We start from the raw sequence: 26,516 nt of genomic DNA, 5'->3' as shown, positions 1-26,516 counted from the left end.
AGAAGGGATTAATAGCAATAATTTATGATATAATTATGAAATTACAGCCAGATATATCTGATAAAATTAAAAATGAATGGGAAAGGGAACTTCAACTTCCCCTACCAGAGAAATGGGATAAAATTTTTCAATTAGTTAGTACTTCTTCTATATGTGCTAAACATACTTTAATACAATTTAAAGTAGTACACAGAGCTCATATGTCCAAAGATAAACTAGCTCGTTTTTATTCCCATATAAACCCTACTTGTGATAGATGTCACTCTGAAGTGGCTTCTTTAACTCATATGTTTTGGTCCTGTCCTCTTTTGGAAAAATATTGGAAAGACATTTTTGATATTATTTCAGCAGTTCTATGCTTTGATTTAAAACCCCATCCTATTACGGCAATCTTTGGATTGCCAATGGTAGAACATAGATCTTTGTCTTCTTCAGCCTCTCGAATGATAGCTTTTGTTACTTTAATGGCGAGAAGATCTATTTTGTTGAACTGGAAGGAAATTAATCCTCCAACTACATTTCAATGGCTTTCTCAAACCATATTAAGTTTAAATTTAGAAAAAATTAGAAGTGATATTTTTGACCCTTAGGTTAAATTTGAAGATACCTGGAAACCTTTTATGCAACTTTTTCATATGATGTAATCCGACCTTTCCGAATCTTTTCTCTAAAATTATATGATGAGAGGAGCGGAGTGAGCGACATTATGGATCATGTCTGATACAAGTTGTTGGTCCAGCCCTGTTTTGCCTTTTTTGGGGTTTTTTTTTCTCTTTTTCTTTTGGTTTTTTTTTTCTTTTTCTTTTTATTTCTTTGTAATGTTTAATCTCATTATGAGTTTGGAAGTCTTTTATTTCTATGTTACTTAAAATTCATTTTATATATACTGATGAACATTTTTCCAATCTCTTTGTACCAACTTTGTTACTGAGTTTATAATTTTGAAAAATTAATAAAAAGATTTAAAAAGAAAGAAAGAAAGAAAGAAATGCTCTAAAAAATATCCAGGAAATTATAGTTCAGTGAGCTTGATATCAATCATAGGAAAGTTATTGGAAGGTATACATGGACTGATGGCGTCATGCATGATGGGTCATGTCTAACCATTTTTACAGAGTTTTTCGAGGAAAGAATTTGGCTGAAAATTTCCCTCCTTTTTAAATGCCTCCAGTATTCACTCACCCCTTCCTTATCTGGATCCAGTTGTTGTTCCAGCTCTTCCACTGGCTATCTCCCGTCTTTCCTTCCATTCCTGAGGAAAGGTCTCGACCTCAGACATCGACTATCTCCCTCCACGCATGATACTTGACTTAGCAGGCTCGTCTAAAATTTTGTGTGCGTTGATTGGGAAAATCTAGGCAAGGTCTGGTTGTCCAGCCGCTGTAGTAGGATAAAACGCGGTAAAGGGTCCTGTCGGCCATCCGACTGTGCCCGAGCCCCATCGGCCTCTCCCCCGGTCCCGGGGCCGCGCTGCCCGAGTCTCCCCCCGATCCCCGGGGACTCTCTAATTCTCTGCTTCTCCCCCCAGTCTCTGTCACCCTGGATGTGGAAACGGCGAATCCGGAGCTCAAGGTGTCTGAGGATCGGAAGAGTGTGAGACGGACCGGGACCCGGCGGAATCTCCCTGACACCGGGAAGAGGTTCACATACTGGTTTTGTGTGCTGGGATCGGAGGGATTCACATCGGGGAGACATTACTGGGAGGTGGAGGTGACGGAGAATCGGTACTGGGGTCTGGGAGTCGCCGCAGAATCTGTGGAGAGGAAGAGACAGGTCAGACTGATTCCTGAGACCGGATTCTGGACCATCAGGCGGGATGATCTTGTAATGAGGGTTCTCACCTCCCCTGAGTCCCGTCTCCCTGCCGGTCCCATCCCCGGGAGGGTGGGAGTTTATCTCAGTTACGAGTCCGGGACAGTTTCATTTTACAACGCAGAGACCAAGTTCCATCTCTACACCTTCACTGGGAATAAATTCACGGGGAAACTTTATCCTTTCTTCTGGACGGGATATACAAACCAGTGGCTGAGAATCTGCTCCGGTTCCGCTCCGGGTCTGTAAACGGGTCGAGTCGCTGGGCCGGCGTCAGGAGTAAGTCAGTGTAAATATAAATGTGTGGAGAGTGAAATAAACACGATGTGCGAATAATTGGCCCATTAATTTTAATGTGTAAACGGCATCCGTCAACGGAACAGAAACACTGCGGATTCAGCAGCAGCCGCGGGCGGCGGGTCCTGAGCTCCCCGGCTCCCCGGATCCTGAAGTCCATCGGCACAAGCGTAAATTAACTGGGACAAGTGGTGGTGGTGCTGACTGCAAGGCGGAGGTCAGGGTGAATCTTGGTTCGGCGGGACATGGCATGGTGGTAACAAACAAAGCGCCAGAGAATCTCAGGGAATCAGGCAGCATCTATGGAGGGAAATGGACAGTTGACGTTTCGGCGTAAGACTCTTCATCTCAACCAAAAGTGCAGAGGTATTCCGTATAGAAAGGTGGAAGGAATGGTAAATTAGGAGCTGTCAGCTGATCCAGATGAGGGAGGGGTGGAGTGTGGACATGTGTCAGAAACTGGGGGGCAAGAGGTGTCAGTGATAAAGGGCTGAAGATTTTGGAATCTGATTGGAGAGGAAAGTGGAGCCCAGAATAACGGGAGGAGTGTGTGGGTGATGGACAGATTGAGAGAGTGGGGGAGCAGGGAAAAGTGACAGGGTGGTGGGGGCTGGTAGATCACGGGGAGAGAGGAAGAGCAGAAGCAAAATTCTGTAATTTTTGGTGGGTACAGGGACAAAAATGTATTATTTATGTTTTAGGGACCATATAGGAGCAGAATTAGGCCATTCAACCCATCAAGTCTGACTGCCACTCCATCATGGCTGATCCCGGATCCCACTCAACCCCATACACCTGCCTTCTTGCACACCCTTTGATGCCCTGACCAATCAGGAAGCGATCAACTTCTACCTTAAATATACCCACAGGCTTGTCCTCCACAGCAGTCTGTGACAGAGCATTCCACAGATTCACTACTCTCTGGCTAAAAAGTTCCTCCTTACCTCTGTTCTAAAAGGTCGCCCCTCAACTTTAAGGCTGTGCCATCTATTTCTGGATACCTCCTCTAAGAAACATCCTCTCCAGATCCACCCTATCCTTTCAACATTTGGTAGGTTTCATTGAGATCCCAGTGCATTCTTCTAAATTCCAGTGAGTACAGGTCCAAAGTTGCGAAATGCTCCTCGTATGTTAACCCCTTCATTCCTGGAATCATCCTCATGAACATCCTGGTCTCTATCCAATGACAACACATCCTTTCTGAAATATGGAGCACAAAACTGTCGACAGTATTCCAAGTGTGGCCTGACTAGTGTCTTATAAAGGCTCAGCATTTTTTCCTTGCCTTTTTATTCTATTTCCCTTGAAATAAATGTCAACGTTGCATTTGCCTTCTTTACCATAGACTCAACCCGCAAATTAACCTTGTCTTGCACAAGGACTCAGTCCATCTCTGATGTTTGAACCTTCTCCCAACTTAGATAGTAGTCTGCAGTACTGTTCCTTTTACCAAAATGCATTATTGTAATTTCATCTGTCGCTTTTTTGCCCATTCTTCCAATCTGTATAAATCCTGCTGCAATGGTATTGCTTCCTCAGCACTACCTACCCCTGCACTTATCTTTGTATCTTCCACAAGCATTGCCACAAAGCCAACAATACAATTATGCAAATCATTGTCAAACAATGTGAAAGGTAACGGTCCCAATACCAACCCTTAAGGAACACCACTAGTCACTGGCAGCCAACCAGAAAAGGCCACTTTTATTCCCATTAGCTGACTCCTGCCTGTCAGCCATTCCTATATACTTCACAGTATCTTTCCTGTAACGCCACAGGATTTTATCTTGTTCAGCAGCCTCATGTGTGGCACCTTGTCAAATGCCTTCTGAAAATCCAAGTAAATGACATCCACTCCCTCTCCTTTGTCCACCCTGCTTCTTCCTCGAAGAACTCTAACAGATTTGTCAGGCAAGATTTCCCTTCACAGAAACCATGCTGACTTTGACTTATTTTATCATTAGTCTCCAAGTACCCTGAAACCTCATCCTTAATTATACTTTCCCAGCCACGGTGGTTAGGCTAACTGGTTTATGCCTTCCTCCCTTTTTAAAGAGTGGAGTGACATTTGCAATGTTCCAGTCCTCCGGTACCATGCCAGAATCAAGTGATTCTTGAAAGATCATGACCAATGCATCCGTTATCTCTTCAGCAACCTCTCTCAGGACTCTGGGATGTACTCCATTCTGGCTCAGGTGGCTTGTCCACCTTAGGACCTTTGAGTCTGCTTAGCACTTTTTCCTTTGTAATAGCAATGGCACTCACTCCTGCTCTCTAACACTCACGGAGCTCTGGCACACTGCCAGTGTCTTCCACATTGAAGACTGATGCAAAGTACCTATTCTGTTCACCTGCCATTTCTTTGTTCCTAATTACTACCTCACTGGCATCATTTTCTAGTGGTCCAATATCAACTCTCAACTTCCTTTTACTCTTTATACAGCTGAAAAAACTTCTTGTATCCTGCTTTATATTATTGGCTTGTCTGCCCTCATATTTCACCTTTTCCCTCCTTATAGCTTTCCTAGTTGTCTTTTGTTGGATATTAAAAGCTTCCCAATCATCCAACTTCCCACTCGCTTTTGCTACCTTATATGCCATTTCTTTGGATTTGATGCAGTCCTTAACTAACTTTGTCAGCCACAGTTGCCCACCCCTGCAATTTGAGAACTTCTCCCTCCATGGGACAGGTCTATGCTGTGCATTGAGAACTATTCCCAGAAACTTCAGGCATCTCTTCTCTGCCATCATCCTGGCCAGTATCCTCCTCTAATAAACCTGGGCAAGCTCCTCTCTCATGTCTCTGTAATTTCCTTTATTCCATTGTGATACTAATGCATGTTAGTTATGTTTCTCCCTCTCAAACTGCAGTATGAATTCAATCATATCATGATCACTACCTTCAAAGAGCCCCTTTACACTAAGCTCCTTTAAGATCTGGGTTATTACACACCACCCATTCTAAGATAGCCTTTCCTCAAGTAAGCTCAAGCACAAGCTGCTCTAAAATGCCATTTTGTTGAATTCAGCAAATTCCCTCTCTTGCAATCCAACACTAACCTGATTTTCCCAATCCCCTTGCGTATTGAAGTCCCCCATCACAATTTCTCATTACCCTTATTACATGCTTTTACCAGCTCCCCTTACAACCCCACATCTTGGCTATTTATAATCCCCACAATGTTTTACTTTACTCTTATAGTTTCTTCCATCTCTTACCAGTAGGGCTACACTGCTGCCTATGCCTTCCCACCTGTCCTTTTGATACAAAGTATATCCTTTAATATTAGGCTCCCAATCATGGCCGCCTTTCATCCACGGCTCAGTGATGCCTACAATGTCGTACCGCCGAATCTCAAATTGCGCCCATGAGTTCATCCACCTTATTTCGAATGCTACGCACATTTAAATACAGTAACTTCATCCAGAATCCTTTGCCCTTTTGAATTTTTCCTCTGTGGTACAATTTAACTCTTTGCTCTGTCTGCATTTGTACCCAGTCATTGGCTTGTCCTTCCCTACACTAATGTTACCCCATCATTGACTTGTACACCTGCTGGCTCATCCTCAGCTCATATTAGTTTAAACATTTCCCAAAAGCTCTCAAATACCTGCCTGCAACAATATTGGTCCCTGTCAGATTCAGGTGCAACCTGTTCCTTTTGTACAGGACCCACTGTCCCAGAAGAGGTCCCAATCATCTAGAAATCTGAATCCCTGCTCCATCTCCAATTCTTTAGCCACACATTTATCTGCCACTTCATTATATGCCTATCCTCACTGTCACATGGCACAGGCAGCAATCCCAAGATTACTAGCATTGAGGTTTTGCTTCTCAGCTTCCTTCCTAACTCCCTATATTCTTTTTTTTTTCCCAGGACCTCTTCTCTTTATCTATGTTGTTGGTACCAATATGTACCACGACTTCTGGCTGCTCACCCTCCCTTGTCAGGATATTGTGGATGCGTTCAGAAACTTTACAGACCCTGGCAGCTGGGAGGCAAACTACCATCTGTGTTTCCACTTTGTGTCCACAGAGGCACCTATCTGCCCCCCTGACAATAGAGTCCCCTAACTCTGCTACCATCCTCTCCAGTTCCCTACTCTTCTGAGCTACAGGGCCAGACTCAGTGCCAGAGGCAGGGCCTCCATTGTTTCTTCCAGATAGGTTGTGCCCCCCTCCAATGGTACTCAAAATGGGGTACTTCCTGTTGAGGGGGATGGCCACAGGGGTGGTCTCCACTATCTGAGGTTCTCCCTTCCCTCTCCTGACAGTCACCCATTTATCTGTATCCTGTAGTTACCTCCCTGTGGTGATTTCCTCCCTGTAGCTCCTCTCTATCATCTCTTCACTTTCCCTAACACGGTGTCCAGTTCTCTAACACAAGAGGATCACTGGGTTCCTCTCTGCCAGCTGATTTCTGAACAGACCATGAACCTCTGAACACTACCTCACTATTTTGTGCTATGTATTTATTTTAACCATATAACATATAACAATTACAGCATGGAAACAGGCCATCTCGGCCCTTCTAATCCGTGCCAAACTCTTACTCTCATCTAGTCCCACTGACCTGCACACAGCCCTTAATCCTCCATTCCTTTCCTGTCCATATACTTATCCAATTTAACTTTAAATAACAACATCGAACCTGCCTCTACCACTTCTGCTGGAAGCTCGTTCCACACTGCTACCACTTTCTGAGTAAAGATGTTCCCCCTCATGTTACCCCTAAACTTTTGGCCTTTAACTCTCAACTCATGTCCTCTTGCTTGAATCTCCCCCACTCTTAATGGAAAAAGCCTATCCACGTCAAATATTCTCTTAAAATATGTTAAAATTGTTTATGGCACTGTCCTGCTACCACAAAACAATAAATTTCACAACATATGTCAAGGATAATGAACCTGATTCTGGATTGTAATCCTTGATCCACACAGGGAAATCCTGTCTTCCTATAATGTGGTGCCCAGAATTGTTGCCCTGACTATCGCTCAGCTCTGGAGATGATCTGCTTGCTTGTAATTTCCAGTGCCATTGTTTCCCCTCATGTTCCCTTCTACTTTTCATCTTTCACCATTAACCTATGACCTCTGGTCACTCAGTCAGGTCACTCGTCTGAGTGCTACTGGTTCCATGTAACCCAGTACTACCCATCGCACGGTCAGGTGGACGGCGACTAAACCGGCTCCCCCAGCAGGCTTGCCTGGTGAGGAGGGTGACTAGACACCCTGCAGGATGAAAAACAAGACCTGTCAAAGGGCGGATGAACCCTCTCGTAGGGTCAACGGCCATCTAGCAAACACGTGCCGTGAAATGCGGAAAGGGCATCCCTTGCATCGAAGCTTGGTCTGGCCATTCACTGCAACAGAACTTCCCCCAGCCGTCTTGGACCCCACCATGCTGCTGGATCCGGGAGGGGATGTCTAGGGGGTGGGTCTGGACCTGTGCAACCCCCTATTCACCTATATTCCATTCACGCACACGCTGTTCCTTTCTGAGGAGTGGGGTCAACCCCACTAACTGACTGTAAAGAGCCATCATCATGCTATGGGATGGATATCCAGAGATGACCTCTAGTTGTCCCTCCAAACCTCAAATGGAAAAAGCCTGCTTGCATAATTTTATATACCTCTATCAATTCTCCTTTCAGTCTGCTGTGTTCTAAGGAATAAGGTCATTGTGGCACGCCACTAGTCACAGGCCTCCAGTCAGAGAGGCAGCCGGCTTCTCGCACAAACCCAATGTCTAATCAAACTTCCAACCTCATTTTGAATGCTGAGTGACTCAACCTTCTTGAAAAACCTCCCATGTGGGACCTTCTCAAATGCCGTGCTAAAGTCCATGTGGACAACAACCACTGCCTTGCCTTCATCCACTGTCCTGGGAGCTTCCTGCCACACATGAAGCCATGCTGACCATCCTTAATCAGTCCATGTGTATCTAAATACTTGTATATCCAGTCCCTTAGAAAAACTTCCAATAAGCTTCCCACAACTGATGTCAGACGCACCGGTCTATAATTTCCTGCTTTATGTTTAGAGCCTTTTTTTTTATATAAGAGGAGCAGAACACGGGCTATCCTCGATCCTCTGGTACTTCTCCTGACACTAACGATTATTTAAATATCTCTGCAAGGGCCCCGACATTTTCTGCACTTGCCTCCTGTAGGGTCTGAGGGAACAACTTGTCACGCCCAGGGGATTTATCCACCTGATTTGCCTCAGAATAGCAAACACCTCCTCCTTTGTAATCTGTGTGGGGTCCATGAAGTTGAAACTGCTTTGCTTCACTTCTCTGGACTCTGTGTCTGTCTCCTAAATAAATACAGATGCAAAGAATTATTTAATATATCTCCCATCTGTTTTGGCTCCACACATGTGATCTTCCAGAGGGCCAATTTTGTCCTTTGCATAAGGCTTCTGTACTTCAGCCTGATGGTAGCAGTGAGAAGTGAGCATGGCCTGGATGGTGGGAGTCCTTGATGATGGATGCTGCTTTCTTGTGGCAGCATTCCATGTAGGTGTGCTCATCGCTGAGCATCCCTACCACCCATCCCACTATTTCTTGAACCACTACCGGCAGGAAGGAGATCAGAAGCTTCAGGACTAAGACTACCAGACTGGATAACAGCTCCTTCCATCAGGCTGTGAGACTAATAAATAGCCTGTCACCACCAGGGTCTCGTCACTAGGACGGAGAGCTGTTTACATGTGCTGTGGTCTACTGCATTCATTTTGAATTACATTTTATTAATTTTATTGTAGTATAATATTTTGGTTTATGTGTTGTGTGTGATAGATGTTTTGTGGGTACACTATGGTTCAGAGGAATTTTGTTTCATTTGGTTGTATTTATAGTCAGTCAGCTGACAATAAACTTGCACTTGAAAGGAAAGGCCAAATTTCTCTGGCCTACTGAGATAGAAGAGGCGCTGCTGCACTTTCTCAGCCATATCCCCTGTACCTCAAATAGCCTCCACTGACCTAACACAGTACTATTGTTCCCTCTATTACCATTTTCTCTCGAGCTTCCTGCTTTGCTCACCGTCTCTGGGGACGGAAGTCTGGTTTGTCTGACGGTCGGAAGTACTCTCAGTCACCACAAGGGGGCGATGAGGGACTGTTCTGCACATTGGATTCGTCTCGACAACAGAGAGACCAGGAGACGTTGTTGGGAACCCCTCCGAGTCTGACAGTGTCTCGGGATGGTGTGTGTGTCTGTGTGTGTCACTGAAGGAAGTCGACAATGGCGAAGCACCCTCGGTAAATCAAGCCCGTTAGTAAGAAAGTGCCGATGGTGCATTTCCTAAAGTGAGAGAAAGGGACGCTGACACCGGCAGATACAGAGGCATTAAGACAATACGCAGGGTAATTACAATAGACAATTACAACTTCAGGCAGTTACTCATCTCTTCATCTTTCCCTCTTTTTCCATTCCCCACTCTGGCTCCCTTGTCACCCCTTATCTTAACAACATAAGAACAACCTTTCACTCAATGTCAGCAAGACCAAGGAGCTGATAATTGACTGTAGAAGATGGAAACAAAAGGTCCATGAGCCATCATTGGATAATCACAGGTGGAGGGAGTCAGCACTTTAAAATCTTTGGAGTTATTATTTTGCAGGTCCTGTACCGTGCCAAGCGGTTAAGTACAATTGTGAAGAAAGCACGACAGCGCCTCTAGAAAAGGAGTTTGCAGAGATTTGTCATGATTTCCAAAACTTTAACAAACTTCTAAGGATGAGTAGCAAAGAGTATATCGATTTGCTGCATCACAGCCTGGCATGAAACACCAAAGTTTTTAAACGGAAAATTATACAAAAATAGTGGATATGGTCCAGTCAATCACGAGTGAAGTCGTCAACTCCATTGAGCATATCGACATGAAACACAGTCGCAGGAAAGCAGCATCCACCATCAGGGACCCCCCCCCCATCACCCTGGACATACACTTTTTCGCTGCTGTTATCAGGACAAAGGCCGAGCACCACCAGGTTCAAGAACCCCTCCGCCATCAGGTTCTTGAACAAAAGGGGATAACCACATTCGACCTCACTTGTCAGATCACTTAACTGCTCCCATAACCTACAGACTCACTTTCAATGAGTCTTCATCTCCTGTTCTGGATATTTAGCGGTGGCATCCGTTAGTCTCGTGAGACCATGGATCCGCGCCTGGATGGTTTTCAGGGCGCATGCCTGGGCAAGGTTGGATGGAAGACCGGCAGTTGCCCATGCAGCAAGTCTCCCCTCTCCATGACACCGATGTTGTCCAAGGGAAGGGCAAGGGCCGATACAGCTTGGCACCAGTGTCGTCGCAGGAGTTGCCAGAGCGAGGTTGAAAGCCACGTTGGACTGCCTTAGGGACTCCAGATTTGTCCTCAGGGTTTACTCCCGAAGCCTTTCCCATGAGTGGGTATGGCCACAAAGCAGTGGAGGTTTGAAATCAGAGTTTTCCCTCTCTAAGATGGACTGCCTCCCCAGGCTAATGAGCTCCATCTACCCGAATCACTGGTTTTAAGGTGCCAGAACCCGCCTTCGCCCCATCTATCAGTAGAAACAGTTCCGCCGGGCTTAGAGGCTAAGCCACACGAGAAGGCCAGGAGTTGGACTTGGTTGTCAAAGGCTATTTGAGTCACATGCCGTCAGGAGCACTTTTAGGTAGTGGGAGCTGGTCCCCACTACCTCTCCTCAGCTTGACAACCTTAGGAACCTCGATATTAATTGCTTATATATTTATTAATGGTACTGTTTGCTTCTTGTGTTTGCACAGCTTGTTGTCCTTTGCACGTATTAATTCTGTTATGATTGTTATTATTCTGGTTCCCCTCCTTTTTTCCTTTTCTGCTGGAGTCCACTGTCCACTCCTATCCTCCAGTCCTTTAGCTCTTCCACCGAACTCCTCCCGGCTTTATATCTCTCCCCCCCCCCCCCCCGCCCCACGTTCTCTCTCACTTTGTTTCACTTATCAGCTGCAGGTTGTACTCTTTCATTCCCATAACACCCTCCCTCCTTATTTCCTTATTCTGGTTTCTTCCTCCTTTCCATTCGATGGAGTCTAGCCCTGAAACATCTACTAGTTATTCCCCTTCACAGATGCTGCCTGACCTGCTATTGTCCAGTTGCATTTACATCCACTGTGATGAAATGCTTTGAGAGATTGCTCATGAAACATATCACCTCCTTCCTGTGGAGTGACTACTGCCCATGTGTCACAACACATCAACAGCAGATGCCATTTCATTGACTCTTCAATCAGCTTTCTAACATCTGGACAGTGGAGATACATACACCAGGATTTTCTTCATTCAACACTATCATCCCCTCAAAAGCTCCAAGACGGAGGCCTCAATATCTCTTTGTACAACTGGATTCTTGAACTTGCAGAGCCCAGTCATATTGGCAACATCTCCTCCACAATCACCATCAGCCCAGGAACACAGCAAGGATTTATGCTTAGCCCCCTGTTCGCTTTATACTTATGACTCTGAGGCTAAGCACAGCTCCAATGTTATGCTTCAGTTTGCTGACGGCATCACTATTGTTGGCCAGATCAAAGGAAGCGATGATAGGAGGGAGATTAGAAATCTGGTTGAATTATGCCACAATAACCTCTCACTGAATGTCAGCAAAACCAAAGGCCAATTATCGACTACAGGAGAAAGAAACCTGGGGCCCATGAGCAGAACTTCCTCAAGTGATTGGAGGAACATCTCAACAGTGAAGAGTCAGACATTGGGATGCTCTTCTCTCAACACTATCATCCCCTCAGAAATAATCTGTCAATTCAGATTGGCAACATCTCCTCCCCTGTCAGGCACATGACAAGACTTCGTGCTTCGCCTTCTGATCTGCTTCATTTATACTTGTGACTCTAAGGCTAAGCATGGCTCCAATTTCATATTTAAGTTTGTTGACAGCGCTACTATTGTTGGCCGAATCAAACATTGTGAGGAATCAGTACATCGTAGGGAAATTGTAAATCTGGCTGATTGGTGCCACAACAATAACTTCTCACTCAATGTCAGCAAACCAAAAGCTGGTTATCAACCACAGGGGGAAGAAACCTGAGGTCCATGAGAAAGATGTCAAGGGATGGGAGTTGGTGAGGGTGAGTAGCTTTATATTCCTTGGCATTATCGTTTCAGAGGATTTGTCCTGGAATCAGCCCAGTCAAAACTTTTCCATGGATGGCTTCCAGACCATTCGGGCTGACCGGAAGTGCACTGAGAGCGGTAAGCGTAAAGGAGTTGGGGGCTTGCTGTTCTGGTTAACAACGGATAGTGCAATCCGGTTCATATTATGATCGGGGAACGTGTTTCTAGACTGGATATTGAACTTTTTGCTGTTGGACTCCGGCCATATTCCACCGAGATACAACACTGGGCGTCATGGGAGGTTGTTCCTGCCTGTGGCCATTGAACTTTGCAGCTCCTCCCGTGGAGGGTCAGACACCCTGAGTCAATTGGCTGGTCCTGGACTTAATTCCATCTGGCATAGTTTGCATATTGTTGTTTGGTTGTTTGTGGTTTTTGTATTGCTATATTTATACTCTATTCTTGGTTGGTGTGGCTGCAACAAAACCCAATTTCCCTGGGGATCAATATCTATCTATCTATCTAAGTGTCATTTCAAAGACGACACGGGAGCACCTCTGCGTTCAGCATGTCATCTCAAAGTTTTACAGACTTCTACAGATGCACGGGGGGGGGGGGGCATCATACCTGCTTGTATCACGGAGTGTTATGGAATCACAAATGCCCCCAGTGAAAACAGCCCAGACCATCGCAGGAAAAGCCTTCCACAGGATTGAGCACATCTTACAAGGGGCGCTGCCAGGAGAGAGCAACATACATCATCAGGGACCCCCGCCTCTCAGGCCACGCTCTCTTCTCACATGTGCCATCAGGAAGAGGTACAGCATCCCAGGGTCCCACACCAACAGTTTCAGGAACAGCTGCGGAAAGGAAGAGAGCGGTCAGGGGTTTATCTCAGTTACGATTCCGGGACAGTTTCATTTTACAACGCGGAGACCACGTCGCATCTCCACATTTTCAATGGGAAACTTTATCCTTTCTTCTAGACTTAACCATAAAAACCAGTGGCCGAGAACTATCGATAATAAATTAGCATAAAAACTAGTGGCCAAGAACTGCCATTGACTAATTTTAATGCCTTCTCTGCATACGACAACGGAACAGCAATACTGGGTACAGTATTTAGTAGCAGCCGTCTGCGACAGGTCCGGAGCTTCCCGACTCTCCTGGGTCCTAAACTCCACAGACAATGTGACAGGTTAAGTTGGACAAGTGGTGGTGCTGCTGCTTGGAAGGTTAATCTTAGGGAATGGGACAGCCAGTGGTGAGAGCACAAAAGTACCGGAGATTCTCAGCGAGACAGGCAGCATCTATGGAGAGAAATGAACAGTTGACATTTCTGCTCGAGACCCTGCATCTCGGCCGAAAGAAAGAGGGAAGATATTCTGTAGGGAAAGGTGGAAGGAAGGGGGAGTGAACGCTGGCAGCTGATCCGGATGCGGGAGGGGTGGAGTGTGGAAATGTGTCAGAAGCCGGGAGGTGAGAGCTGGGAAAGTCAATGATGATGGAATCTGGTAGGACAGGAAAGTGGAGTGTGGAATGAAGAGAGCGAGGTGGGGTGGAGTGTGTGGGTGATGGACAGATGGGGAGAGTGGGGGAGGAGGGGAAAGAGATAGGGTGATGGGGCTGGTGAACGAAGTGGATCGAAGAAGAGCAAATGTAGATGAGGCGGGGTGGAAATAGAGTGATAGGGGATGGTGGAAAAGGAAATATGAAAGAGGGCAAGTGACTACCAGAAGTTTAAGAATTCGATGTTCCTGTCGCCAGTTTGAGAAGCTGTTCCTTTAATTTACAAGACAAATAGAACCGGGATCCCAACTGGTCCACAAATGTATCACTTATTGTGTTTTGGACCCACTTTATTCCCAGCAAGCGCAGAAAACAACACAGGAGGTCCATCAGGATCCACGAAGAGTGAAACGGAATTTGCGTTCCACATCGATGACATCTTCCAGAATTCATGTAACTGCTGCCTGGCCTCTGCCGATTTCAAGCATTTTCTGATTTTTTTTTTCCCCGAGCATTTGATTCAAACAAACAGACAACAATAACAAATGGATCTGACACAGGAGATTCTACAGATGCTGGAAATTTTAAAAAAAACAACAAAATGCTGGAGGAACTCAGCGGGTCTGGCAGCATTTATGGAAGGAATAAACAGACGATGCTTCCCTCTGAGAACCTTCATCGGGACTGGAATGGAGGGGGAATGAAGTCGGGATAAAGTGGGGTCAGGGTAAGGAGTTAAAGAGGCGTGTGATAGGTGAGACCAGTTGAGTGGGGGACGGAGTATGAACGAAGAAGCTGGGAGGTGGTAAGTGGTAAAGGGCTGAAGAGAATCTGATGGGAGAGGAGAGTGGACCATGGAATAAAGGAAGGGATGAGAGGCTCCAGAGGAGGTGATGGGCAGGTGAGGAGAATAGAGGGGGTGGTAGCTGAAACGGAATAGGGAATGCAAAAAGAGAGGGGGAGGGAGAAATTACAGGAAATTGGAGAAATAAATGTTCATATCGTCATGTTGGAGCTAACCAGACGGAGTTAAGTGTTTTTCCTCTGCCCGAGTGTGTCCTCATCGTAGCAGTAGAAAATGTCATGGACTGGCGTGTCAGAATGGGAAGTGGAATTGAAATGGGCGGCCACCGAGATATCCCGCCTTTTGTGGCGGGTGATGTGAAGGTGCTCGATGAAGCGGTCTCGCATTCTCACCGATTGATAATGGAATCGCGTAGATGGAAAGCGGAGGCAAAGATCGCTACAGAAATCTGATGTTCTGCCGTTGCATAAACATTAAGGTAGCTGGGCAGCATAGCGGGTGGAGCAATAGCTTTACAGCGGCTGCGATCAGTCACCGGGGTTCGATTCCTGCAGCTATCTGGAAGGACTTGGCAAGTTCTTCAAATGATCGCGTGGGTTTCATCCAGGCTCCCCCAATTGGTCGGTGGGGATCTTCACGCTGATTGGGTTTAGAAGTTGGGGTAATAATTTGCACGAATAGTCTTGTTAATTATCCAATCACATATTACGTTGACAGAATACCAACATTAATAAACACTATTATTAAATTGATGGCACTACACGGACTGCAGCAGCTGAAGACACTCGTTTCGAACTTCTCAAGGGCTGTTGGCAGGCAATAAATGTTGGTTCTGCTGCCAGTGCCTACATTCTGTAAACCAGATATTCTAGCACTTTCTCCAGTGGAGTTGCAGCATTTGGATTCTGCTCTTCCTGCGGTTTCGCTTTCCAGCAGGCAACCAGAACTGTAAACAATGCTCCAAATGTAGCCCTACCGACATATTGTACACACGTAACGTGACGTCCCAGCTCCTGTGCTCAGCATTTTGATTGGTGAAGGTGGCAAACCCAACCCACCCACCCCCCTCTATAATGCTCTCCTGGGGCTCATCAATCACTGTGTCGGTCCTGCCCTGTTGTTTGTTTTTGTCCCAAAACACGTTTCTCTAAATTAAACTCCATCTGCCATTCCTCTTTTCCACTGGCTCATTTGATCAAGGTGCCATTGTCATCTGAGAGAACCTCATCACTGTCCACTATACAGTTCAGCACTCGTCAATAGAACGAGGTTAGGAAATTCAATTGATCTGTTTGCTTTCACTGTCCTTGACCCATTTGAGTTCACATTTTCTTACAGGTTTCAAATCCACCACAGACAATCTCTATGCCAGCAATTTTAGGATCACCTACACACTTTTTCTTCTTCTAAACAGGAAACAGAACATAGAACAGTGCAGGGTGAAGGGACGCTGATGGAAATTATATACTATACAGGCCTCCAAACAGTACCTCGGATGTGGACTACAGATTACAATGGGAGATAGAACACGAGTGTCAAAAGGGCAATGTTATGATAGTCCTGGGAGATTTTAACATGCAGGTATATTGGGAAAACAACACACATCAAAGTTGCTGGTGAACGCAGCAGGCCAGGCAGCATCTCTAGGAAGAGGTACAGTCAACGTTTCTGGCCGAGACCCTTCGTCAGGACTAACTGAAAGAAGAGCTAGTAAGAGATTTGAAGGTGGGAGGGGGAGGAGGAGATCCAAAATGGTAGGAGAAGACAGGAGGGGGAAGGATGGAGCCAAGAGCTGGACAGGTGATTGGCAAAAGGGATATGAGAGGATCATGGGACAGGAGGTCTGGGGAGAAAGAAAAGGCGGAGGGGGGAACCCAGAGGATGGGAAAGGGGTATAGTGAGAGGGACAGAGGGAGAAAAAGGAGAGAGAGATAAAGAATGTGTGTATATAAATAAATAAGTAATGGATGGGGTACGAGGGGGAGGTGGGGCATTAGCAGAAGTTTGAGAAGTCAATGTTCATGCCATCAGGTTGGAGGATACCCAGAATATAAGGTGTTGTTCCTCCAACCTGAGTGTGGCTTCATCTTTACAGTAGAGGGGGCCGTGGATAGACATGTCAGAATGGGAATGGGACGTGCAATTAAAATGTGAGGCCACTGGGAGATCCTGCTTTCTCTGGTTGGAGGAACAACACCCTAATGCACAGGACGAGGGAACCCCAGCACCAGCCTGTGCGAGGCACATGGACAGGACGAGAACACAAAGCCTTGACTTGGTCGAGAGAGACAGGAATGCAGAACATAGAGCCGGGACCTCTCTTTGGGAACAGGAGGTAGGCCCAGGACTCATACACAGAATGCTGAACACGATGAGACGGTTCCCAACACTACGTAGCAGCAAACAGCCAGATCTACCTAGGAAAGGCGTGGACATAGAGACAGTTTAAAACAACGATAGACAGTTCCTTATCTTGCTCCGGCGATTGAACTTGACAGCGGTGCAGGCGAAGGTTACAGGCGAGGCACGGCTTCAGGCACTGGTTGCAGCAGCCAAGCCCTTGTCTCCGGAGGCATTATGTGTCTGCCCAAACGAGAATCATGTGCCTAAATTAGAGCACCCAACAGAACAATGGAAAACTGGAAAACCTGGAATACGGATCAATGGACCTGACCGTGAACCGGAATGCGGACCTCACGGACTGGACCATGACACAGACTGGTGGTGACTGTAAATGAAACCTCACACTGGGTCCCGTGGAATTTCACCTGCAGTGGCTGGGTACGTGAATACGTACGTTCCGTGCCTTCGAACCCAGAGTGATTGTAGCATCTGATAGCCAGTATGCCTTTTCCTATACCATCATAAACGGAATTAGAATTGCAGCATCTTGCAATATTATATTGGGCTCCTCCTGAAGGGTGGTACTCATGGTAGGAAGCAACCTTCTTACTGCTGAACATATTCACCTTTAATGTTCCCTTCGGGGTTGATTGGGATTAGAAAGCTGGGTCCAGTATTAGGTCAAAGCACGTCGCATTTGATTTAGGCCATTGTCAGGCCAATCCATATTATTAGTTTTAATCCTGTTGGCTAACTTAGTTGGTAAACACTTGAGCAGTAGGGCATTAAACTGGGGGAGCGGATTCTCATTATTAAAGGCTTGGTCTCCTGCGAAAGCGCCGTCCAGGCCATAAATCGCTCCCAATAGTCTGGTCCCGATTTCTCAGGCTTCGGTTTGCATTCAAGTACTTTAGAGATGTTTACAGGGTGCTGGAGAGCCCTCTCCAAGGCTTGAATAATCTGGTCTGTCTGTTTATTCTCATTATGGATTCCTGCCTGTAACTCCTGATAGGTTTTATAAAAACGCAAACAACAGGAATTCTGCCGATGCTGGAAATTCAAGCAACACACATAAAAGTTGCTGGTGAACGCAGCAGGCCAGGCAGCATCTCTAGAAAGAGGTACAGTCGACGTTTCAGGCCGAGACCCTTCGTCAGGACTAACTGAAGGAAGAGTTAGTAAGAGATTTGAAAAAACTCTTTTTAGTAAGAGATTTTTCAAATCTCTTACTAACTCTTCCTTCAGTTAGTCCTGACGGCCTGAAACGTCGACTGTATCTCTTCCTAGAGATGCTGCCTGGCCTGCTGCGTTCACCAGCAACTTTGATGTGTGTTTCCTGATAGGTTTGGTATCCTAGTTCTGCCCTTCCATTTCCGCCCCTCATCAGATGAGGGGATCATGCAGCACAGACAAAATAAATCTTGCGGGGTCGCATTATACATTTGTATAGTACTGCGGACATACTAAGCAAACTGTGCTGTTTTTTCTTTTCTATCGGGGGCCTGATTCATGATCGTTACCATCTCTTGAGGCTTCCAGGGTGCATACAAGATTTATTAAGGGCTGTCCCTCCTCGGCTGCTCGTGGACTGGGCAGCACTTGGGTAGGCAATTTTCTCCGTGGAGCTATTAACTCTGGGGGTTTATTGGATTCTTTCCTCCCTGTCTCGGTATTCCCTTTCTGGATCTCAGGGTACTGTATAGAGAGCCTTCCCTTCCCTGCCGCTGCAGTTTTATCCGAGCAGCCACCGTACCTGAGTACTGGGAGGATTGGGGTTCGGAAGCACTGGGTGCACTCGGCCTCTGGTAAGGTGGGGGATAAGGTGGCTGCCCAATTCTCATCGCGGTCACTGTCCTTAAACAGGGTCGGTATGCCAGATATGGGTTCGGGATCCCGTATTGGCCCTAGATTTTCGCGCGCGGCACTGCCGATTTTAAACCTCCCTGTCTGTCCATATCTGCTTTTGCCTAAGTTCTTTGTTTCTCGTTCTTTCTTTCTTTCTTCTCCCTTCTACCCATTAGCACTCCACTCCGCCTGCAGTGTCTCCCAACTCTTGGGAGTCCACTCTGCCGTACATACCTCTATCCCCTTATCACATGCATTATTTCTCCCCCTGGCCAGTGAGGTACCATTCCATTTAGTATCGGCTCTACCTTTCCATTCTTTAATCAATAATTTCCACTTTTTAGCGCAATTCTTTTCCCAAATTAAATATACAGCGTGCTTTTCCTGGTGGCCACAGTGTTTCCCTAGTTTCTTTGTTAGCGCTGCACTTAACATCCGGAGGTCCTTTTCTTATCCGGTATTCGTTCACACATAGCTGTATCAAGGGCCTGTCCCATTATTGCCCTTATCAGCTTTTCTTATTTATTGAGTCAAGTCTATAGCACATTTAAAAACAGCTCACGTTGACCAAAGTGCTGAACAAAGTAAAGCGAGTAGCCAAAATCACAAATACACGAAACACAGACAAACCAACGAGGCAAACATCTTATAGACACAAAATACACAACACAAGGGCCTAGGCACAAGCCACTGGGTGAGAAATTTAGCCAGCCTGCCTCCCCCTTAATCAATTATAGAATACCCAATGTCACCCGCAGCCTTTAGTTCCCACAAAAACTACTAGCCTATTTTCCGCTAATACTCGCGAGAAAAAAAACAACTCTCACATACTCTGGAGGCCTTTCCTCCTTTATCCTGAACTTGTCTCGTTAAATTTCAACCGGCCATATTTCTGGTGCCAAGGTAAGAATTTTGCCGGGCTGCTAGTCTCATATTATTTACAAATTTCAACCAGCCATCTCTGGAGACATGCGCAACCCCTTTTCCGAATGGTCAAATTTCAACCGGCCATATCCTGTCACCCGCAGCAATGTAAAGGAGACAACCGCTTACCTTAAATTCTGTATCCAAACGGGTCGTCTGATCCCGTCAAGGTACCAGTCTCGATGGGCGAGAGGCAAAACTGTTCGGTCGGACACAGGGAGTAGCCAGAGGTAAATACCTCGGGGCGCCCGCTACTCAATTGTGTTCGATTCAAGCCCCCGTCACTTACTCAGCCCAGAGAGACGTTCCCTATGTTGGGATCCGAGTCACCGCACCAAATGTAAACGTAAATTTGCTGGATCAAATAACGACAGCACAAAAAGATCGTTCTTTCTCTTTTCACCCTTTTTTAAAATTCGAGCTCAGCCGGCGAGTGAACTTAGTCCCGACACCAGGGAGAGAAACGTTTTCACCTCCCCGGTGGTTCGACAAGTTCACTGCCTGAGGTCAGAGTTGTCAGAAGTTATAAGGCCACCGATACAAAAGAACAATCAGTTTGATAACCATTCCAGCCAAGTCAATGGACTATTGTTACAAAACAACAATCAGTTTGATAGACACTCCAGCCACCTTAATTAAAGAAAAGAATGTCCTACCTGGTTTGTTGGAGCAACAACTTAATTACAAAGATAAGAACATCCGTCAAATTTATGTTTTAATTAAGAAAAGAATGTCCTGTCTAATTTCCATCAGCTACTGCCTTCTGTCAAAATCAAAAGGTGTGAAAAGCCAGGAGATATCTTATGTGGGTCTGGGTGAACTTTTACCCTTATCTTGCTCCAAAGAAAGCAGCTGTGAGACATTATTCAAACCCATTGCAGTCACCCACAAAATACACAGACATAGTCGGTACTTAACCCATTGTTTACAGGAATCTGAGAATCCCCCATTCCCTTAAACTTTATCAATGCCTCCACATTACATCCTGGCTTTTAAATTCTGGTCCTCTTGAAATGACTGCGAACATCACATGTGCCTTCCACACCACCAACTCAGCCCTGCAGATTAACCTTTAGGAAATATTAAACAAGGACTACTGAAGCTCTTTCCACCTCAGGTTGTTGAATTTGTTTGCCATTTGCAAAAAAAAAATTCTATGTTTTTATTTCTTCTACTAAAGTGCATGACCTGACACTGTATTCTATTGACCACTTCTTAGTCTGTTCTCTGCCCATCCTCCTAATCGAATTCCTTCTGTAGCCTCTCTACTTCCTCAAAACTACCTGCCCCTCTGCCTTTGTATCGTCTGCAAACATGGTCATAAAGCCATCCATGTGTCAAAGCCCTTTTGAAAATCCGTATACAACATTTACCGATTCTGCTCTGTCTATCCTGCATGTTATTTCTTCAAAAACTTCCAATATATTTGTCATGCAAGATTTTCCCTTAAGAAAACCATGCTGACTACAGCCTATTCTATTATCTTCCTTCAAGTAGTCCAAAACCATATTCTTATCCAATATCTTCCCAACTACTGAGGTCAAACTAACTGGCCTATCACTTGCCTTTTTCTTCTGACTCTCTCCCTTCTTGAAGAGTGGAGTGACATTTGCAAATTTCTATTCCTCTGGAACCATGCCAGAATTATTGGCTAGCTTACCTTCGTATCCCATCTTCTCCTTTTTATGACTTTTTCAGTTGCCTTCTGTTGGTTTTAAAAGCTGTCCAATCTTCTAACTTGCAGTTGCTCATGGTTATATTTAACCACATTTTCACCCTCCTGCTCTTCCCCTCAATGTATACCCCTGCTCCTTCTATCCTCCCAGGAACCAGAAACATCATCGCTTCCCTCGGAAGTCAGGAAGAAGTTTCTAAGATTCAGATTGATGGCCAAAGTCATTTGGAGAAGAAAACTCACTTGGATGATAGCAGACCAACAATGACTGGAATTTCTGGGAGCAATTTGGAAGGCATAGCACATGTACATCCCTAACAGGAAGAAGTATACTAAAGACCGTGGCTGATAGGAGAGGGTCCCAGTGAGGGGATGACAATAAATTAATTCACCAAGCAGGATTGAACATTTCAAGCTGGGTGTGGTGTGGTGGCTGTGGATGTTTAGAGAGCCAATATGTTCAGGAGGGACAGGGGTAGACTTTTCAATAAAGGGAATCGTGGAAATGGCATCAGCACAGGGACGTAGTGTTGATGTTATTTAATGAGACAGCAGGTGTGAGGGACTGAATAGCTTCCTCTTGTTTCTATTCCTGATGCTCTTCAGAGCAGTGGACAGATTGAACTGAGGGAGGATAGAAGGGGCCAGGGTATACATAGAGGGGAAGAGCAGGAGGTTGAAAATGTGGTTAAATATAACTTTGAGGAACTGCAATTCCTATAATTTAATTTTCATGGAAACAATCTTCTCAATAATAAGGGCAATCCAGAGGCAACTTGACAATGTTTTAGAACGTAGAACATAAAATAGTACTGCTCAGTACTGGCCTTTCGGCCCACAATGTTGTGTCAACCCTCAAACCCTACCTCCCATATAAACCCCCACGTTAAATTCCTCCATATACCTGTCTAGTAGTCGCATAAATTTCACTAGTGTATCTGCCTCCACCACTGACTCAGGCAGTGCATTCCACGCACCAACCAATCTCTGAGTAAAAAACCTTCCTCTCATATCCCCCTTGAACTTCCCACCCCTTACCGTAAAGCCATGTCCTCTTGTATTGAGCAGTGGTGCCCTGGGGAAGAGGCGCTGGCTATCTATTCTATCTATTCCTCTTAATATCTTGTACACCTCTGTCATGTCTCCTGTCATCCTCTTTCTCTCCAAAGAGTAAAGCCCTAGCTCCCTTAATCTCTGATCATAATGCATACTCTCTAAACCAGGCAGCATGCTGGTAAATCTCCTCTGTACCCTTTCCCATGCTTCCACATCCTTCCAATAGTGAGGCGACCAGAACCGGACAAGTGTGACCTAACTAGAGTTTTATAGAGCTGCATCATTACATCGCAACTCTTAAACTCTATCCCTCGACTTATGAAAGCTAACACCCCATAAGCTTTCTTAACTACCCTATCCACCTGTGAGGCAACTTTCGGGGATCTGTGGACATGTACCCCCAGATTCCTCTGCTCCTCCACACTACTAAGTATCCTGCCATTTACTTTGTACTCTGTCTTGGAGTTTGTCCTTCCAAAGTGTACCTCCTCACACTTCTCCGGGTTGAACTCTATCTGCCACTTCTCAGCCCACTCCTGCATCCTATCAATGTCTCTCTGCAATCTTTGACAATCCTCTACACTATCCACAACACCACCAACCTTTGTGTCATCTGCAAACTTGCCAAACCACCTTTCTAACCCCACACCCAGGTTGTTAATAAAAATCACGAAAAGTAGAGGTCCCAGAACTGATCCTTGTGCCTTCCACAGTGAAGACCGATACAATGTACTTATTGAGATCGTCCACCATTCACTGTCCCTCGTTACTACCTCTCCAATGTCATTTTCTAGCAGTCTGATATCCATTCTCGCCTCCCTTTGTACTCATATCTGAAAAATCTTTTGGTATCCTCTTTTTATAGGATTGGTTTGCTTAATTTCATATTTTGTCTTTTATATTCTTCTTGTTTTTGGCTGCATTCTGTTGCTTTAAAAGCTTCCCAATCCCGTAGCTCAATGGACTTGCTCCCTTGCTGTTTCTCACTTCCACCCACACCACGTCCTCTATTCAGTCATTCAGCCCAGAAACTGCCGCTGGAAGATCATCAACTCAGTGAGAGTTGCTCTTAGACCTTCACGAAACCTGTAGGTCTCCCAGCACGGAGAGAAGTCCGCATCAGAACGCCGTCGACTGGCACAGTCCAGTCTGCAGGAGGATGTGCTGAGGGACACAGTGGAGGTCGGTGCAGGCAGTGCAATTTCTGTGGGTAGGACCACAAGTCGAGGCTCATTCTGCTATCCCGGAGGGTCTGAGTGAGATGGAGAAGCCTGACAAAAATTGAAATGTTGCATCACCCACAGGGGCCACCTGAGCGGCAATGATTTAAATAGTGTTAATATCACTTCCACATTCTCAAATGACTCTGAGAACGTGGTTAACTCCACATATTGACCAAATGCCTAAGAATGTAAAATGTTTTGGTAAATAAAAGTCTTTTGTAGATATTTTTATTATGAATAAATTTTAATTTCTTAAGCACAAGTTTACCTTTGCGCCTTGTTCTCCCTTGCATAGCCTCTCCCAGGCAAACTTCGGACCAGGGCTTACCACTGACACTGGGTGGTTCTCACTCCTCTGGCAATTGGTGTCTGCCCACCAGCAGTGTGACGGACCGCCTCCGGGAGCTGGAGATTTAAGTCTGATGGAAGCGCCATGTTTGTTCTCCAGAATCACGGGAAGCTTTCGGCAGCAACTCTGTTTATCGCCCTCTGAATATGAACGTTGTGTTAATGAACTTGGTCACAGTTCCTCCAGACCAACACCTTTTGACCACAAGCAACACACACAAAGTGCTGAAGGAATTCAGCAGGCCAGGCAGCATATAAGGAATGAGTACAGTCAATGTTTCAGTCCGAAACATTTTGGCAGGACTGGAGCAAAAAAAAGAGTTGAGGAGTAGATTTAACAGGTGGGAGATGGGAGGGAGAAGCACAAACTGATAGGTGAAACCTGTAGGGGAGGGGATGAGGTAACAAGCTGGAAAGTTGATTGGTGAAAGAGATACAGGGCTGGAAAAGGGGGAGACTGGCAGAAGACAAAAGGCCATGGAAGAAAGAAAAGGGTGGAAGAGCACCAGAGGGAGGCGATGGGTGCAAAGAGATAAGATGAGAGAGGGAAAAGGTGATGGGCAATGATGAAGGAGGGTGGGGCATTACCGAAAGTTCGAGAAATCACTCTTCATACCATCAGGTTAGAGGCTGCACAGATGGAATATAAGGTAACACACACAAAATGCTGGTGGAACGCAGCAGGCCAGGCAGCATTTATAGGAAGAGATACAGTCGACGTTTCGGGCCGAGACCCTTCGTCAGGACAATATAAGGTGCGTTCCTCCAACAACAGCTTATCATGTGGCATCAACACGACAGTGGAGGAGGCTGTGGACAGACATATAGGAATGGGAAATATAATTAAAGTAAATGGGCACTAGATGATCCCCTTTTTTTTTGGCGTACTTGATGAAGCAGCCTCCCAATCTACGTCGGGTCTCACTGACATACAGGAGACCACACCAGGAGCACCGGACACAGAATATGATCCCAACAGGACTGTTTCGGCCCTGAATGTTAGTATGGGAGAAGGTGTAGCAATTGTTCCGCTTTTACCACAAGTCTGTCAGGCAGAGATGACCACGGAATATTCTGCAGTGCATCGTGCGGTAATTCCCCAGAGCGGTGTCTCCAGACGTTTTGGGAGAATGCCTCATCGCCAGATCTTACCAACAGGCACCAAGAGCTTGACTGGCTGGATCCTTCATCTGAAACGTCATTTCAAATATGATGGCAGAATATAGTATTAATGGTAAGACTCTTAGCATTAGCTTTCCGCTAATGCTCCACCTCCCCCTTGTACCCCATCCGTTATTTATTCTTATACACACATTCTTTCTCTCACTCTCCTTTTTCTCCCTCTGCCCCTCTGTCTATACCCCCTGCCCATCCTCTGGGTTCCCCCCACCTTGTCTTTCTCCCTGGGCCTCCTGTGATCCCATGATCCTCTCATATCCCCTTTGCCAATCACCTGTCCAGCTCTTGGCTCCATCCCTCCCCCTCCTGTCTTCTCCTATCATTTTGGATCTCCCCCTCCCCCTCCCACTTTCAAATCTCTTACTAGCTCTTCCTTCAGTTAGTCCTGACGAAGGGTCTCGGCCTGAAACGTCGACTGCGCCTCTTCCTATAGTTGCTGCCTGGCCTGCTGCGTTCACCGGCAACTTTGAAGTCAAGTTCATTCCCGAGACTGCAGCGCGTCTAGTGGACAATCGCGGTACTGCGGGGAGAGCCGCTCCCAAAAGTGAAATGAACCTGGATCCGGAAGTAACTGGAGTTAACATGGCTTCGAAAGGCCAGTTCGAGAGTTTAACCGAGGAGGTAATTTGTCCCATCTGCCTAGATTTCTTCACAGATCCGCTGTCACTGGAGTGTGGTCACTCCTTCTGCCGCTCCTGTATCACACGGTGTTGGGAAAGGGAGGAGAGAAACTCCTGCCCGGAATGTAGAGAGGAGTTTGCGGACCGCACCCTCAGGGTCAATCGGGCCTTGGCAAATCTGTCCGAGAAAGCTCGAAAACTGAACCTGAATCCGAAAGGGAAGGAAAGTAAACTTCACTGCGAGAAACACGAGGAAAACCTGAAGCTGTTTTGTGAGACGGACAAGACACTGATCTGCCTGATCTGTAGAGATGCGCGGGAACACAAGTCTCACAACTTCATGCCGATTAACGAAGCCGTTGAAATTTACAAGGTAAAGGTACAGTAATCCGCTTTATATCGTCTTTTTATGTCGTTTAATCTTTTGGTCTAACCCATTCACTCTTTAATTCCCAGGATCAAGTTAAATCTTCCTTAGACTCTCTCACAAAAAGGAAATCAGACTTCGAGGAAATGGAGCAGCAACAGAAAGAGAAGATTTCTGAAGTTCGGGTGAGGCTTCCTGAGCAGAATCGTTAATTCGCTACTGTAATTAACCCGGTGAAGGGCTAATCACTGTGAACCAGGTGGGAGTTAATAGGTCAGTGAGGAAGACTCGTTTTCAGGGAAATGTGATCAAAGTCCTGAGAACCAGCATAGAATTTAATGGGCTGAATGGTCGCATTCCATGTCATAAGGAAATATATCATGGTCAAATAATAAACTAGCCTCTCATTTTGT

The 26,516-nt window shown here is 45.8% G+C and overlaps 1 protein-coding gene and 1 long non-coding RNA gene across 2 annotated transcripts in view; one reads left to right on the top strand and one right to left on the bottom strand.

The window, feature by feature from the left end:
• Nucleotides 1-26,516, top strand: part of LOC134346437 (uncharacterized) — a 119,092-nt gene that overhangs the window by 75,268 nt on the left and 17,308 nt on the right. The window contains 6 exon segments of the mRNA XM_063047806.1: nucleotides 1,529-2,053; nucleotides 2,196-2,342; nucleotides 14,079-14,171; nucleotides 18,558-18,671; nucleotides 25,613-26,109; nucleotides 26,193-26,288. Coding sequence (XP_062903876.1) covers nucleotides 1,529-2,053; nucleotides 2,196-2,342; nucleotides 14,079-14,171; nucleotides 18,558-18,671; nucleotides 25,613-26,109; nucleotides 26,193-26,288 — 1,472 coding nt within the window.
• Nucleotides 2,165-25,572, bottom strand: LOC134346571 (uncharacterized). Its single transcript, XR_010017956.1, has 4 exons — nucleotides 25,481-25,572; nucleotides 23,858-25,127; nucleotides 12,837-13,069; nucleotides 2,165-2,409 (listed from the first exon to the last, which is right to left on the bottom strand). It is a non-coding gene; the product is annotated as an uncharacterized LOC134346571 (long non-coding RNA).

This window comes from Mobula hypostoma, chromosome 5, assembly GCF_963921235.1.
Source record: "Mobula hypostoma chromosome 5, sMobHyp1.1, whole genome shotgun sequence".
In the NCBI taxonomy this organism is placed as follows: domain Eukaryota; kingdom Metazoa; phylum Chordata; class Chondrichthyes; order Myliobatiformes; family Myliobatidae; genus Mobula; species Mobula hypostoma.
The sequence above is the reverse complement of the archived record's forward strand: the minus strand, read 5'-3'. Positions and strand labels throughout refer to the sequence as shown.